This window comes from Puntigrus tetrazona, chromosome 22, assembly GCF_018831695.1.
Source record: "Puntigrus tetrazona isolate hp1 chromosome 22, ASM1883169v1, whole genome shotgun sequence".
Lineage (NCBI taxonomy): Eukaryota > Metazoa > Chordata > Actinopteri > Cypriniformes > Cyprinidae > Puntigrus > Puntigrus tetrazona.
This window is the reverse complement of record NC_056720.1, coordinates 15,926,443-15,943,121: the sequence shown is the minus strand read 5'-3', so window position 1 is coordinate 15,943,121 and position 16,679 is coordinate 15,926,443. Positions and strand designations below refer to the sequence as shown.

General features: G+C 38.3%; 1 protein-coding gene across 1 annotated transcript in view; it reads right to left on the bottom strand.

Annotated features, from left to right (window-relative positions):
- Positions 1-4,939: 4,939 nt before the first annotated feature.
- The window catches only part of LOC122327226 (complement factor H-like), a 37,051-nt gene continuing 25,311 nt past the window's right edge, over positions 4,940-16,679 (bottom strand). The window contains 7 exon segments of the mRNA XM_043222435.1: positions 4,940-5,081; positions 6,432-6,477; positions 7,787-7,812; positions 12,405-12,446; positions 12,518-12,542; positions 14,849-14,875; positions 14,958-14,990. Coding sequence (XP_043078370.1) covers positions 5,030-5,081; positions 6,432-6,477; positions 7,787-7,812; positions 12,405-12,446; positions 12,518-12,542; positions 14,849-14,875; positions 14,958-14,990 — 251 coding nt within the window. The 3' untranslated portion in view covers positions 4,940-5,029.

Here is a 16,679-nt window from a genome sequence, read left to right as displayed (position 1 = left end):
TTTACACACACTTTGCAAAAAGTACAATTCCCATAAATGTACAAAAAGTGTAAACGTTTATAAACATTTCCAAATGATGAATAGTTTCAAATTTCTATTAAGTACTAAAAAACATAAACAAATAAAATGTGCAAGCAGTAAAAACACATGAGAGAGCTGTAATGCACTTCTCCTGTGATCTTGTCCAGCTTTAAAACATTGATAAATGTGAGCTTAGGTGATTGGAGCTGCTGTTGTAACCCATTTTACATACTCAGCAAACTGAACCACTGCAAAGCAAATACTCTGTGCAAACATGAATGCTCTTTGTATGTGAAGATCAAACACAAAAATACTGGAACTGATGTTTTTGAAGGTGAAAGAGGCAAAGCTGTGGACCAAATAAAAACATTTGCTAAGACGTTCTACTGTTTCACAAGTTATAGATATTGCATATCAGTGAGTCACCTGAGCTGGCTGTGCAGAATTGTTACATACTAATTTACTAATTAAACTTAATTGTTGTAAAATATTAACTATAAATAGTTTTTAAGATTTTTTAACAAATGTTAAATATTTTTTTTATTCAGCCCTCTCTTTTGAGTTTATGATTTATAATTCATAAAGACTAATTTATAATTCAGTGTAAAACAAAACACAATGTAATAGTGTATTAATGTTTTTTTAAGCAATGTTGACACAATATTACTGAAAAGTTTGCATACCCTGGTAGAAATTAGGATTTCTTTTCAGAGAATTTGAATGATAACACAAAAACCTTTCTTTCACTCATGGTTAGTAATTTATTGCGTTTACTCTTTTTAAATCAAAATCACAACAAAAGCTACCCAAATGATCCTGATCAAAAGTTTACATACCCCAGTTCTTAATAGCGTGTATTGACCCCTTTTACATTATTGACAGCTTGAAGTCTTTTGTGGGCTCTTTATCTTCTTAGATGGTAAAAAGCCTAAATTCTTAGGCTGTCTTGCATGAACTGCACATTTGAGATCTTCCCAGAGTGGCTCAATGATATTGAGGTCAGGAGACTTAGATGGTCACTCCAGAATCTTCACTTTATTCTGCTGTAGCCAATGACAGGTCGACTTGGCCTTGTGTTTTGGATCATTAGTAGTGGCTTTCTTCTGACTTGACCTTGCATCACTTTTGAGTGCATGTTCCCACTCCTATTTTTTTAATTGCTTGCATCTTAATGACAAATTATTCTTTCTTTATTTATAAAGCACATTTAAAAACAACTCAGGGTTGACCAAAGTGCTGTACAAATGACTCATGTACACATGTATGTACAAAATTGTTTACAAGTAGTACACATTACAAAATGCACTAAAATAATAAATTATGAACTCACACTGAGAAAATATGTTTTAAATTTTGAATTCAAAGACGAAAGTGATAAGACCATTTGAATTGACACTGTGCCATAAACCATGCCTCTGTGGCTCTCTCTGATGGCCACCGGAGGGAACCCCTATCCTGAGTACTAACAGTCTCGAACTTTATTTCTCATCATGCATGGTGCATACCTAGGACCGATTACATGCCCAGGTGTAGCCCATTAACCCCTCTATATATAGAGTGCTCAGACCCCAGCTCATTGTGAAATCTTATCCTTGCCCCGGGTGATAATTCTGAGCATTCTGACATTTCCATTGAGTCCCTGTGTTGATCTTGGACTGTTTATCTTCTCTCTGCCTGTGCACCTCTACCTTGATCATAGCTGCCTGCCTCGACCCTCGCTTGACTCTGTTCACGATTCTGCCATTGCCTCTGATATTTCTGTGTCTGTTGTTAATCTCCTGCCTGTCTGACTGTTCTTATTAAAGAGCTAGCAAGTGGATCCGTCCATCTCTGACTGCTTACTACACACTGGAAGGCTATTCCAAAGTTTAGAATCTGCTCTTGCAAAAGCTTGGTCTCCACAAAGGTTTGACCTCGATCTACAGACAGAGAACATTCCAAGGCTGCCTGACCTGAGTGACCTAGAAGGAGTGTGATAATGTAAAATATCAGAAAGCTATGTGTCAAGCCAGCTGGAGAACACCACAAAAGAGAAATATAGTTGAAGAAGTGTGTTTTCCGATACGCAAAGAGAACATCCTATTGTTTAAAAATGACTTGAACCATTTCAAAATGGTACCCTGAAAAACCCTAAAAATCATACGGACAGAAAGTATGCTTCAGATGAGCAATTAATGTCTTTACAGGTCTGAAATTAGACTGAACACAATCCAAGTAGGAAAGCAGTCAGCTGTTTCAGGTGAGAATGCAGAGCTGTTGCTGATGGGGTGCTTGACCTTGCTATCTTCTCAATATAAAAGGGCAAAGGTTTCACATAATAGATCAAACATGTCAGGGAAAGCATTAACAACTGAATTTAAAAAAGTGTCAATAGTTGTATATAAAACTTTGGTCTATGATCGTTTTTAGAAATAGTCTCAGACAATAATTAAAATTTTGCAGATTTAACAGCTTTTAGAAAAATAGAAAGGGACTCCCTTAAAATTCCGTAAAACAACTGCAGCCTGTTCTTATTCCATTTGCGTTCTGCTTGTCTGCAGATTCACCGAAGTGAGAGAATAGAGTCATTGAACCAAGGAGGAGATTTTTTGATAGGCTTAATCTTCAAGGGAGCACTGTTGTTAACAATATTCAAAGAGGTATTGTTGAAAATAAGTATAAGCATCGAAGCTTACAGTAGGCCAATGTGCACTTGACAATTCATTGGCTGCCTTATAAGAAGTAGCAAACTGTAGCAAATAATAGCGAGCCCAGCGGGCCTGAGCAGATGTAATACTTGTTTGATTTGAGATTTATGATCAGAGATTTATGATCAATGAAGGCTAAGTGTCCGATCTCCATATCTGTAGTGGAGAAACCATGGAATATACCAGATCCAAAGTGTGGCAATGAGGTGGTGTTGGACTTTGTACCTATTGAGAAAAACTAAAGGAGTCCATAAGATTACAGAATTCTTTAGATAGCAGCTTACTGGGACAACAGATGTGAATGTTAAAATCACCAAGAAATCACCAAGAAAAGAGTTTTAATTTAATTATTCTCACTTCTTCATTCATGAATCAAATGTTGCTTGCAGACGTACAACTATCCCAATGAGGATTTATTTTGCAGGCAGTGGTTATTTTCATTAAGTGTAAATAGCCATAAATTCTATTTTCACCATCTAGGGAAAAAGTAGCATTTTCTTTGTAACAAGTGCAGGCCCAGTTCTACGAAATCCAAAGCACCCTCAGTTAAAGCTGTAATCATTGCATTTTATTGCAGATTTGGCAAACTACCCTACTAACAATTCTCAAACTCGGGAAAGATGTTAATATTTCTGCACCTGTGATTACAATTTACCTTAATCTTCAAATGGAACATGTTTCCCCGCTCTTGTTTCCCTCTGGAGCATCAGAGAAGGTTTTAATAGTTGTATTTGAGTCCCTAAACTGTCCTCATGGATGTCAAAATCATACAGTCGCTGTTGGAAAGGGATCAAGGTGCTGGAAAACTGAAAAATCTGCAGAACATGTACGATTTTTGTGAAGAATAGTGCTCAGTTTAACTGCTCAAAAAAAACAAGCAAAACAAAAAAAAATGTTAATAATAAATAATATTTTCTGGGGGTTTTTGACTTGTGGACTATACGTAAACATCTTTTGTATAAAAATATCTTACAGGACAGTACTAAATAAGAAATAACATGCATTTTGTATAATCTCTTATTTTTCTAAGATTTTTATTTTTTTCACGATAATCTGACATTTTTCATTTACTGAAAGCATAAAATAATACAATTACTAAGGAGAGTAAAAATGTGAAACAGCTAAGATATGTTACGTGTCAGGTAAGTGTGGTCATGAACACAACCTTTGGGTCATTTCTCTGCTCAAGTTTACTTGGGCTCATTATAAACAGCCACTTGTTATGTTTATTTACATGGTTTTATAATAGATTAAAATTATATTAATAGATAAATGCTGTATGCAACTCACACAGAGATGTTAGTTTCATCAAAATTGGTACATCACAGATGCTGGGTGAAATTTTTTTTAACTCTAGTCCAGTCTTAATAGGGTTTAAGATGAGGTTAACATTGTTGTTAATGCTGATACTCAGTTGACTGTACATCAGTTCAGGAATGACAAGCACAAATATTATATTTACACGAAGAAATCGTGTATTGACACTGTCAATAGCAATGACTTTGCGATTAGTCGACGCCAAAATAGAGCGGTGCATTCAGGGATTCAGATTAAATTCAGACTTCAGATTTTTAGAACATTTCTTCATGAATCAAAAGAAAACCTTTTAATGATTGTAATTTTACTGCACGGAGTTAATAATAAATGGGTTAAAATGGGTTAAAGTGCCATTCTGTGCTTTGCTTTTGTCCCATGTAGTCTTTGCATTTATTCCTCTCTTAGAGCTACTCTATGCAGGCCCTGTTTCCTATTTTGTTTATAGCTTGTCCTTTGTTAGATTCTCCCATGTTCTGATCTTTGCCTGGTTCCTGGATTTACTTTTTGCCACTTCACATATTATTCCATTATACTTACATGAAAGGTACTGAATATATACAAAATATATATAAAACACACACACACACACACACGACATGTATGTTAGACCGTATTCTATATAAACTATTAAAAGAGATGCTTTCAGAAGTCATAGATCCTCATAGAAGTCATAGAAGTGAAATATGGAGTGCCTCAAGGTTAGACTATTGTAATGGTTTGGAACAATCTACTATGCTTTGAAACAACTCATACATTACTATCACTCTGTTCACCTATTTGATACAATACAATCCATATTTTTAAAAAAGCACTAAATAAAAGTGAATGGTTGAGACAGACAGACAGACACACACACACACACACACGATATAGTTCAAGATATAGTTGAGTGCAAAAAGAAACCAAACTTAATGTAATTGTTTGAATGTCAAAATTTATTTTGAAGTTAACAATGTAAAATATGCAAGTAGATTGAAGTATCAGACTAAAGGGGGATTTTGTTGCTACAGCATCAGCTCGTCTCCGTCTTCATTCACATCTCTGACATCTTCAGGTCTTAATAAGAAAAACAAGTATGATAAATATAGTGTTACACGCTGGTGGACATTAATGTTGTTTTTAAAGTCTGTGCAAAGTCAATATTAAATGGTTGTTCTGAACTCATCATGCCATGCGTTATTAGCTATACAAAAAAATAGGCAAGTAAATAAATTAAGGGGTTAAAATCTTTGAAAAAAATGAGTCAGTATTCTCTGCACTTAAATTGAGTCTGGAACTGTTCAGTTCAAGCAGCAGCTTAGCAAACTTTAAGCTGCAGAAACCAATGTTGGGAAAGTTACTTTTAAAAGTAATACCTTACAATATTACTTTTTTTTTTTGCTTATTAGTATGGTTTGTGTCGTACTCTGGGTTTGCATTTCACTTTCACGTTTTAATTAATTTTGATAGATGCTAAATTTTTTTTTGGGAGAAGAATTAATGCATGTTGACATTCAGCCTAGAACTACAGTAGTATCAACTCGATTGCGTCATCGAGTCATGATTTAAATCCCTGTAATAAACTGTTCAACAGTATAACTACACAATTACGCACTATAGTTCAGTCTTTGTAATATGTTTCAGCAATGAATAGCTAACATTTATGTGCTTACAATCAATTCTCAAATTTACATTCCAAAAGACATACATAATAACATAGACAAGACATAAAACGACATATGTTTTTATTTTTACATTTATCTTGGCTCTTCCAAGTTTTCAATGCTGATGGAAAGTGGTTGTTATTTTGAAGCTCCATAAATCGTATATAACCACTAACCCATATGCTTTGGGGCTTAACATGTCTTCTGGAGCAGCTTTTGTAACAAAAGTATTTCTATTTTTTTAATTCTCAAATTCTCTAAAACTCAAATCACTGACTTTTGGCAGTGGCTGTATGCACGTTCATGAGAGATTGAAGTTCTGGCTTCTTAGCTGATTTCTGTAATTCAAGGCTTTTGTGAAGGTACATTCAGCCACTGCTGAAGTTAGTGATTTGAGCTATAATTTGAATAATATTAACATTTTTGGTACAAAATTGCATCGATCTGCTTTAGAAAGTGTTAGTTTTACGTAAGGATATATACAATTTATGGAGCTTCAAAATAATGGCCGCTTATCCACCAGCATTATCACGCTTAGAAGAGTCAGGATAAATTGGTTCTTCTAAAAGAAGAAATTTATATACACCTAGGACCTAGGCCATTATGAGTAAATTATGGGATAATTTTCATCTTTGGGTGAACTATTGCTTTAATTATTCCATATTCCAACTTTGCACTGCAACAAATTCTGCAAACACAACATGTTTTTTGTAAATCAAATATTGTTGTAACTATACTATATAAAAGTTACATAGTTTCATACCTCTGGTGTGCTTTCAACTTCCTACTTTCAGAATGATTTCTGTTGACTGACAAAAAGCAAAACAACAACATTTTCAATAAATCAATGAATCAAACAAACAGTGAGTAAAATTTCAAGCAGATTTAGCTATGATCTATATCTATGATATCATCCTATCATCAGCCTGAGAGACTGATGATGGTGCCAAGTAATTTAATAAAAAAACAAAAAACTAAAAACAGTTTTTGTTTTTTTATTAAATTAGCTTATTGGCACCATCATCAGTCTCTCAGGCTGATGATAGGATGATATCTAGAATCAGAGAGGGTGCAAAATCTATTTGGCAACAATAAAAATGTTTAATTTAATTTTAACCCATGCAATGTATTTTTGGCTACTGCTACAAATGTAACCCAGCTACTTAAGACTGGTTTTGTGGTCCAGGGTTAATTCTTTTTACACATAAAATAATTCAACAGAAATAAATACTACTGTTAAAATGTTTCGCCAAACTGATTTCTTTTTAAAACAAACACATTATTTTTATTTAGTAAAGCTGCCTGTAATAGACCATAGTAATTATAAACCACAATAAATAAGGTCACAACTATTTAGACATTTTGTTCATGTCATGAACCATGCCTCTGTGGCTCTCTCTGAGGGCCACCGGAGGGAACCATCTCCAGAGTATTAATTCTAAGAATTGGCAGGAGGAGCCAATATTCTTTTTGTATTGTATTGTTGCGTCAGCGCCCCCCGTGCTATAAAAACGGGAACATATGCGCTGTTTGAGGTGTGTCGCCTGACGAACCGCAGCGCCGTTAACGCGCTTCCGTCATTTCCCCGGAACTAAACTAGAGCATGCGAGCTGAGATGTGATTTCAAGTACTGGTCTTGAACCAATGCTCCTTGCTGCCGGGCCACCTGCGGGTGTTTGTAGAAGCACTTAAACGCTGGAGAAGCTATGGTAACCAGACACGGTTACCGAATAGTTTTGTTGCCTGCATTGACTTTGAAGACTACTCGTATCAGTGGTTAATACCCAAATTCCTTCGGTCTGTTAAGTGACGGTCCATAAACTGCACTGCAGTCACCTTTTGCTTCATCAACGGTTGCAGTGCTGTCCTGTTTCCAGGTTTTTTGGTTTAATATTCTTTTTTTTTTGGTTTTCTGTGTATCTTCATTTTTTTTAAGTTGAATTGATTTTCCTTAATTGTTTTGATCAGTTTATTTGAACTCACTTCCTTTAGTCCACAGCAGAGCTGATTATGTGACCTAGATGGTCAAGTTGTGGTTTGTTTGTTTGTTTTGCTTACTTTTTGTGCTCAATTCTCTTGATTGGTTGTGTTGGTAATTCTTTCTTTCTTGTTACTGACCTGCATTCTCTTTGTCGTGACAGAGCCTGAGCACCGGGCAGAGAATTTCTTTTAGGTGATGGCATCTTCTTCACAGTGTGCAGTGATCACCTCCTGTGTGTGTGTGTGTGTGTGTGGGTGTGCCCGTGTGTCTACACAATGAAGTGCAGTGAGTCACCATCAAGTGGTGTGGTCTGTCCTCCTTATTGTGGTAAGCTCCAGTCCGGTGGCCCTTGATTTACACCTTGACTTTTAGAAGTGTCTTGTGTATGCCCAAACAACCTTCAAGACTATTTTAAGTCCTGTTTTACCCAAGATTTGTCAATAAAAAGTGTTTTATGATCCAATTCTCTGACTCTTATTTGGTGGTACGAATCTGTGTTTGCCTGTTTTAGGTGGTTTTTCAATTCTTTTGGGTGAAATTCCCATCGTGGCATAGTCAGGATGAGATTTGAATGTTAGTCCCCTTTCATACTGGGGAAGTTTGGTCTTTCCTGCCACCCGATTCCATCCACACAGCCACATATGCTTTCAATGTCTAATGCAGAAATGTTAATTTATACGTTTAAGACCTCTAGGTTAGATTATTGTAAATCTTTGAGTGGTTGTTCTGCACACTTAAACACAATAAACAAACTTCAGCTAGTCCAAAATGCAGCAGCAAGAGTCCTTACTAGAACTAAATTGTATGATCATATTAGCCAGGTTCTGTCAACACTGCACTGGCTCCGTATCAAACATCGGCTACATTTTAAAATCTTATTTTAAAATTACCTATAAAGCCCTGAATGGTTTAGCTCCTCCATACTTGAGCGAGCTCTTATCACATTATAGCCCTGCACGTCCGCATGGCATTCTCAAAACTCGCAGAACCTTTTTTTCTAGCACCTAAACTCTGGAATACATTTACATTTACATTTAGTCATTTTGCAGACGCTTTATCCAAAGCGACTTACAATTGAGGAATAATCTCCGTAACTCTAAAGCAGGCACACTCTGTCAGTTTCTATGTAGATTATAGACACATCTTTTAACCTAGCTTACACATAGCACACTAATACACTTTTATTATTCAAATCCGTTAAAGGATTGCTATGCTGCATTAATTAGATCAGCTGGAACTGGGAACACTCCTCATAAAACACAAAGTACTTGGACAACGTAAAAGAATGGCATCTACGCTAATATTAGTCTTCTTTCTTTCTTATTCTGTTTCTCAGTTTATATCAAGATTAGATGGTGGATCAGGACCCAGGGATTATGTTCATCAGAGACCAGAACACCTAGTTATACTCCCCTTGGACAGATCACCAGATCCAGATGCGCACGCACACTCACTCACTCACTCACTCACTATGTACACTATCTGACACAGCTGCGTTTAAAATTGAACTAGAGGTTAAGTGCTGGGCGTCCAGCCAGAGGAGAACTGGCCCCAACTGAGTCTGGTTTCTCCCAAGGTTTTTTTGTCTGTATGGATGGGATTTTGGTTCCTTGCCACTGTAGTCTCTGATTTGCTTTGTTGGGGAAATTTTAGCGATTGTCATCGAATTGTTTACAGAGACCGTCTTTGCATTTAATAACAAATTGTTTAATATCATCATTATATATCCATATGTGAGGCCTCGATGAACAGACACGAACCATAAAAGGGGGAATCGCGCTAAAGCCAGGTCGTAAAATTGCACATCCTCCGCACCCCGGACCATAAAGGCAATCAAGATGGTCCGCAGAGCGATGCAGAGCGCCGCAAAGTCTACCAAACATTCTCAAGGGACTGTCGCTGCAGTGAGCTTGGCCAATCCGAGAGTACCCACGCCAAGATTGGGATGATTGAAACTGCAACATCTGGTCGACAGCCCGATAACCCGTTCGGTGCACTGACCTGGGACCAGTTCTACCAAGCCACCAAGTCAAAAGGTGATGAGACTCCCTCCGTGAATCAACGTGTGTTCAGGACAACCTTACACTTTCAACCCCCCCCCAGGGAGGTTTGCTCTGTCCCAACATACATTCCTTAAAAGCGCGCCTTTTCCCTTTTCGCTACAATAAAGGAACTGCCAGGACACACATAAAACTACTAAATGAACAATCTAAATGCCTTCCTTTCAAACAAATAAAGGTTCATCTGTAAATAACTGCTTAATAAATGTTTTGGGATGTATGTAGGAACCGCTATATACTCTTTAAATAATCCTCTAACAGAGAGAGTTCCATAAGCGCTAGATAATGCATGTTTGATATCAAATTGAAGCTTACGATGTTTCCAATATCATGGTGAATGAATATGTGTGTTTGTGCAATGCACAACAGTGTATTCCACTTATAAGCTTTTGATAAGGAACAGAAGTGCAGAATGTCAATTCTAACTGGGATAAAGTATGCATGAAACCGGAGTCGAAAGCAGGCGTGGACACGCCCCTTCGACCTCGGGATTGGACAGCTGCCCAGGGCACGGCCCAAAACTTGCACCTCAAAACGCAGGAACAGAGCTCTCTGAGTCGAGTGGAGCTTGTACGAGAGTTTTCGGAACCACCAGGAGTCGCAGGGAATTCGGGTCGCTGCAGGAATTGCCAAGGAAACGGAGAAACTTCGGAACTTGGAGAAGTTAGAAGACTCTGAACAAGAACAACCCGATACCCTCGACTCTGGTCCGCTCCGTTACATCACTCCACGGACACTCACTGCCCTTTCCGTAACCAACCCGGTTCATCCAAAGCGAACCACCAAGCTAGAGAGACTCCATTCAAACGGCCCGGGAAAGCCCCACCGCGTCATCCCACGGACGAGCCTGACCAATCAGCAAGCCGGGATTTCCCCAGACACGCCGAGTGGTAAAACTACCTTTTCATCTCTACTAAATTGGCGCAGACACACGTAAGCAAAGCTAAAACCTAACCTTGCTTCGTTGGTGCTCTTAGTGCGATCTCAGAACTAGCTAACAGACTTTGGACAGACAATTATCCATTTCCCTTCCAACCTGTGAATGTGTGTATGAATGCATGTGTGTGTGTATGTGTTTATGTTTAGTCTTCTCAGTGTAGTCTTGTCAATTAGTAGGTACTGTTTAATAAATTGTGTTTCATTATTACGAATTCTTGTTTGTGTGTTATGTAACTGGAAAGTCAAACTCATGCCCAGATCCGTTGTTACCTGCTTGAGGTAAAGCGAAGAATCCAATTGATTTATTTTGCTGATCACAGAATAAATTCATATTGGTAACATACATTTAAATTGCCCTAAAACGCTGGACGTATTAGGTGATTTAAAGGTATACTTGAATTGCATACCAACGTGAATCTTTTCAGATTCAATTCCCCAAACTTGAATTGAGAGCTGATTCAAATGACAATTCATAATTATCATAATTAATAAAATTAGGTGTGAAAACCCTACACCTATCATTGTATTCTTCTATTTTATACTGTTCAGTGCTTTGATACAATCGGTGTTGGTAAAAGATTGATACTATTTTACCAAAAGTATTTGCTCACCTGCCTTGACTCGCATATGAATTAAACTGACATCCCATTCCTAATCCATAGGGTTTAATACGACGTCGGTCCACATTTTTTCACTAAGCGCCTCAGCATCCGTTGACCCACTCTGTCAGTTTACGTGGCCTACCACTTCGTGGTTGAGATGCTGTTGTTCCCAAATGCTTCCACGTTTTTATATTACAGTTGATTGTGGAATATTTAGGAGCGAGGAAATTTTCACAACCGGATTTGTTGAAGCTGGCATCCTATCACAGTTCCATGCTAGAATTTACTGAGCTCCTGAGAACAACCCATTCTTTCACAAATGTTTGTAAAAACAGCCTGCTTGCCTAGGTACTTGATTTATACACCTGTGGCTATGGAAGGGATTGGAACACCTGATTCTGATTATTTAGACGAGTGAGAGAATAATTTTACTGTACTTCGGATTAAATAAATGCATGCTTGGTGAACAGAGGAGACTTAAAAAACAAAAAACATAAATATTTTCAAAAAATGCTGACTGGTAGGTTATTTATACCTATTAATAAAATGCTACAGCTAAAATTGATCACGTTTAACTTTACATTACAGCCTTTCCTCCAACAAAAAATAACCCTATATGTAATTTGTGCAAGTATCTTTTATAACCTATATTTACATATTTAAGTAATGCAATGACAGTGTAGCGCTGCGTCTGTCGTAGTGAAATGACGTATGACTGTCATTACCAATCATTCGTGTATTTGTTTAAATGCAGTGTGTGGACTGTTTAAATTACCAATCTTACAGATATAAAAAGTTTTACTGTATGTAATTAGTACAAATAACCACACCTAAATCTACAGTTTACAAAAATCTGGCAAAATCATAAATAACAGTGCATTTACATTTAGTGAGTATGTGCGCTCTTGAGTTTTGCTCCTATAGTCTCATGATCACATCTTATTGTATAACACAATGCTCTACAAAGTGAGCTGAAAGAGGCCCAAATTACAATACAGATAAAATTGTACAAAACAAGGCTATTGTAATATACCCTGTAACGGGTCGTTTTTCAGGGATTGGGCAAATAAACAATACAGACGTCTTGGTTTGAGGACATGTTGTTATAATAGTGTAGCACAGTTATACATTTATATTAAAATGCCATATATTACCTGCCAAAGTTTTCTCCTCCTCCCCCTCTATAATCCTGGTTTCTGGAAAAGATGAGAACTGTGCTCAGTATTGCTGTGATTTCATTTATAGACTCAAGAGACTATATACTCACTCCATTCCTTTGGCATAGACTTTCTCTGCTCATATGTGCAAATAAACTTTGTTTATTCTCCGCTTCCATTACACACACACACACTTTAAAGTAAATAGTTTCTATCTGAATATATTTTAAAATGTAATTCATAATAATTTGAAAGCATTTTTGCATCATTATTCCAGTCACATGTTAAAAACAGATTTTTTGTCAGGTTTCTATGACGAATAGAAAGTTCAGAAAAACAGCATTTATCTGAAATAGAAACATTGTAACATTATGGAAGTATTTATCATTACTTTTGATCAATTAAATAAAATGAAAAAATGTGTGTGTGTGTGTATATATATCATGTATATATATATATATATATATATATATATATATATATATATATATATATATATATATATATATATATATATATATATAGGCGCAGCAGCTCCAACTGTGTTCCAGCTCCTTTGTTATGTCCTGATGCTATGGACCAGGACTATTGAGGGCCGGCTCCTCTGGGGAAGAGCAGTGTACAACTCAGTACACGCTGACCGTCTCACTTCAGTGCCCCCGATCTGCAGAGATCAAGTTGCTAACCCTGCCAGTGTTCCAGGGTAACAAGAGACCAGTCTCGGCAGACTGGTTCCTTAGTGGGAGCACCTGCCAAGCGTGTTTAGTTGGGTCCTGCTAGCAGGCTCTGGTTTTTACCTCCTAGGAGATGACGGGTGTCTGAGAACCGTCATTTCAGTAGGAGACTTCAGTAGCTCTAGTGATACCAGAGGTCATTCTTGAGAGACTGATTTCTTTAGTAGATCATTTTACAGCTTGGAAACTGCTGCCAAATATTTCTCGTTAGGTCCTGCAGAACTGTAAGAAGAGGCTACTGAATTCAGTTTTGATTGCCACCACCGCATTTCACAGGTGTTCTGCCCACTCTCACAGGCACAGAGCAGGCTCTGGTGATGGAATGCGCAATGTCTCCTTTCTGGTTCTCTCTAGTTCATCCAGATCTACTGGGGCTAGATACTATCATATAGATGTGGCAGAGACTTTGTCAGTCTACTATTTGTAGCGCCGTTCTGGCTGGGACGACTATGGACCTGAGGGCCCTCCTAGACGGCTCTCCATGGAAGATTCCAGTCAGAAGAGACCTCCTCTCATAGGCAGGGGTTGTGGAAGCTGTGTGTGTGGCCCCTGAGAGGGCACAACTCATAGCTCCTGGTCTCTCCACCGAGGTTGTTGAGACCACTCTCCAATCCAGTGTCCCATCTATGGGAAAACTGTACACCCTGAAGTGGAAACCTTTCGCTTCATGGTATGGAGACTTGACAGCTTGATCCTGTTAGTTGCCCAGTCGGTACTGTGCTGGTGTTCATGCAGGCCTTTCTACAGGGGTCACTCACTCCACCCTGAAGGTTTATGTGGTGGCGATCTCAGCCTACCACTCCTCTCTGTGGACATTCAGTTGTTATAGACCTCCTGGTACAGGAGGATACAGGAGGATACCGGTTCCACACATAGACTATAGAATCTAGCGAACGTGTTAGGGGTCGCCCGGCCCGCAGCTCTACAAATATCTGTCTGCAAGGTGCCACGAGCCAATGCCCAGGACTACGAAACACTTCTTGTTGAGTGTGCTCGTAACCTGAGGGGGCAGGGCACACCCTGTGCTTGGTAGGCCAGGGTAATGGCGTCCACTATCCAGTGGGCCATCCTCTGTTTGGAGACGGCATTCCCTTTCTGCCGGCCTCCGTGACAAACAAAGAGCTGGTCTGAGGTCCTTAAGCTTTGTGTCCGGTCAACATAGCATTTTAATGCTCGGATGGGACAAATCAACACTAGGGCTGGGTCTGCCTCCTCCAGGGGCAGCGCTTGAAGGTTCACCACCTGGTCTCTGAATGCAATTAGCGCATGCAAATATTCAATTGGCTCATTTAGATACACTCAAAGTAGATTGGTCTCTTGAAGCGAGATCCCAATTTGTGAAAGGGAACCCTAGTTTTTTTAAAGCAACGAGACAACACTTCTCCTAACCACACTTCCGGCATACCTGCCTGCGCTCGCTTCATGACGGAAGCTGAGGCTGGCTGCACTCCACGTGCTTATATGCTTCCCATAGTCACATGATCATATCTTATAATAAAACACAATGCTCTACAAAGTGAGCCGCACGAGGCCCATATTACAATACATTGTACATTGTAAAATTGTACAAAACAAAGCAATAGTATCCCCTTTAACAGGGCATATTTTAGGGATTTGTGGAAATGACCCATACAGACTTATTGGTTTGAGGACATATTGTTATAATAGCTTGGCACAGTTATACTATATTAAAATGCCATACATTACCTATGACAATTTTCTCCTCTCTCATCTCTGGAAAAGATAAGAACTGCGCTCAGTATTGCTGTGATTCCAGTTACAGACTTTCTGTTTTTTTTTAGGACTACATACTCACCCCATTCCTCGGCCGTAGACTTTCCCTGCTCACCTGTGCAAATAAATAACTTTGTTGCTTTACATTACAGACACACACGCACACGCACACACACACACACACACACACACACTTTGAAGTAACTGGTTTATATTTGAATATATTTTAAAATTTAATTCAAAATAATTTAAAATATTAATTTAAAGTATTTTTTGCATCATTATTCATATATATAGTTTTGATCAATGAAATAAATTAATTAATTTCTATAAGTTATTTAAAATAAAAGTGTGTGTGTATGTGTGTATATATATATATATATATATATATATATATATATATATATATATATATATCACAGTTACATATAAAAATGTTTTAAATAAAGAAAAAATAATTATATACAAATATACAAAATATAAAAAGTACAAAATAGCAAAAATAGAATATATACTATAGACATTCAAGTACATTTACATTTACATTTAGTCATTTTGCAGACGCTTTTATCCAAAGCGACTTACAATTGAGAGTACAACAGCGATTCATTTTTTTAGAGAGACAAACAGACAGTGTAAGTGCTTATAACACCCAGTCACAGGGAGTGTTCAAATTAGTACATGCCAGAAGGGAAGGAATAAACAAGGGGGATAAGAAGAGAGACAGAGACAGTGAGAGTGAGAGTATTTTTTTTTTTTTTTTTTTTTTTTTTTTTTTTTTTTTTTATGATGAGGTCAGGTATTGCTGAAAGATGTGAGTTTTCAGCAGTTTCTTAAAGATTGACAGAGATCCAGCATTCCGGATATGTACGGGAAGATCGTTCCACCAGCCAGGAACAGAGAACGAGAAAGTTCTGGAGAGTGATTTCGAGCCTCTTTGAGATGGTACCATGAGGCGTCGCTCGCTAGCAGATCTCAGACTTCTAGAGGGTGTGTAGATTTGTAATAGTGAGTGGAAGTAGACCGGTGCCGAGTCTGTGGTTGTTCTATATGCAAGCATCAGTGCCTTGAACTTGATGCGAGCTGCAATCGGTAGCCAATGTAAGGAGATAAAGAGAGGTGTAACATGGGTTCTCTTGGGCTCATTGAATACCAGCCGTGCCGCTGCATTCTGAATCATTTGTAGAGGTTTTATTGTGTTCGATGGAAGTCCAGCCAGAAGAGCATTGCAGTAGTCCAGTCTAGAAATGACAAGGGCCTGGACAAGTAGCTGTGCAGCTTTCTCTGTTAGAAAGGGCCTGATCTTTCTGATGTTGTGTAGTGCAAACCTGCAGGATCGAGCAGTCTTTGCAATGTGATCTTTGAAGGTAAGTTGGTCATCGAGGATTACACCAAGATTTCTGACTGAGGATGATGGGGTAATTGACGAAGAACCTAGCTGGATGGTGAAGTCATGCTGTGTAGTTGGAGTGGCAGGGAATACAAGCAGCTCAGTCTTTGTCAGGTTGAGCTGTAGATGGTACTCTTGCATCCATGTCGAGATGTCCGCCAGGCAACCCGAGATCCGAGTAGCTACCGTTGGATCGCCTGGATGAAAAGAGAGGTAGAGCTGTGTGTCATCGGCGTAGCAGTGGTAGGAGAAGCCGTGAGCCTGTATGATGGGGCCTAGTGATGTAGTGTAAATGGAGAAGAGGAGGGGACCAAGAACCGATCCTGAGGAACCCCAGTGACCAGTTGATGTGCTGTGGATACATCTCCTCCCCAGGCCACCCTAAAAACCTACCAGTGAGATAGGATTCGAACC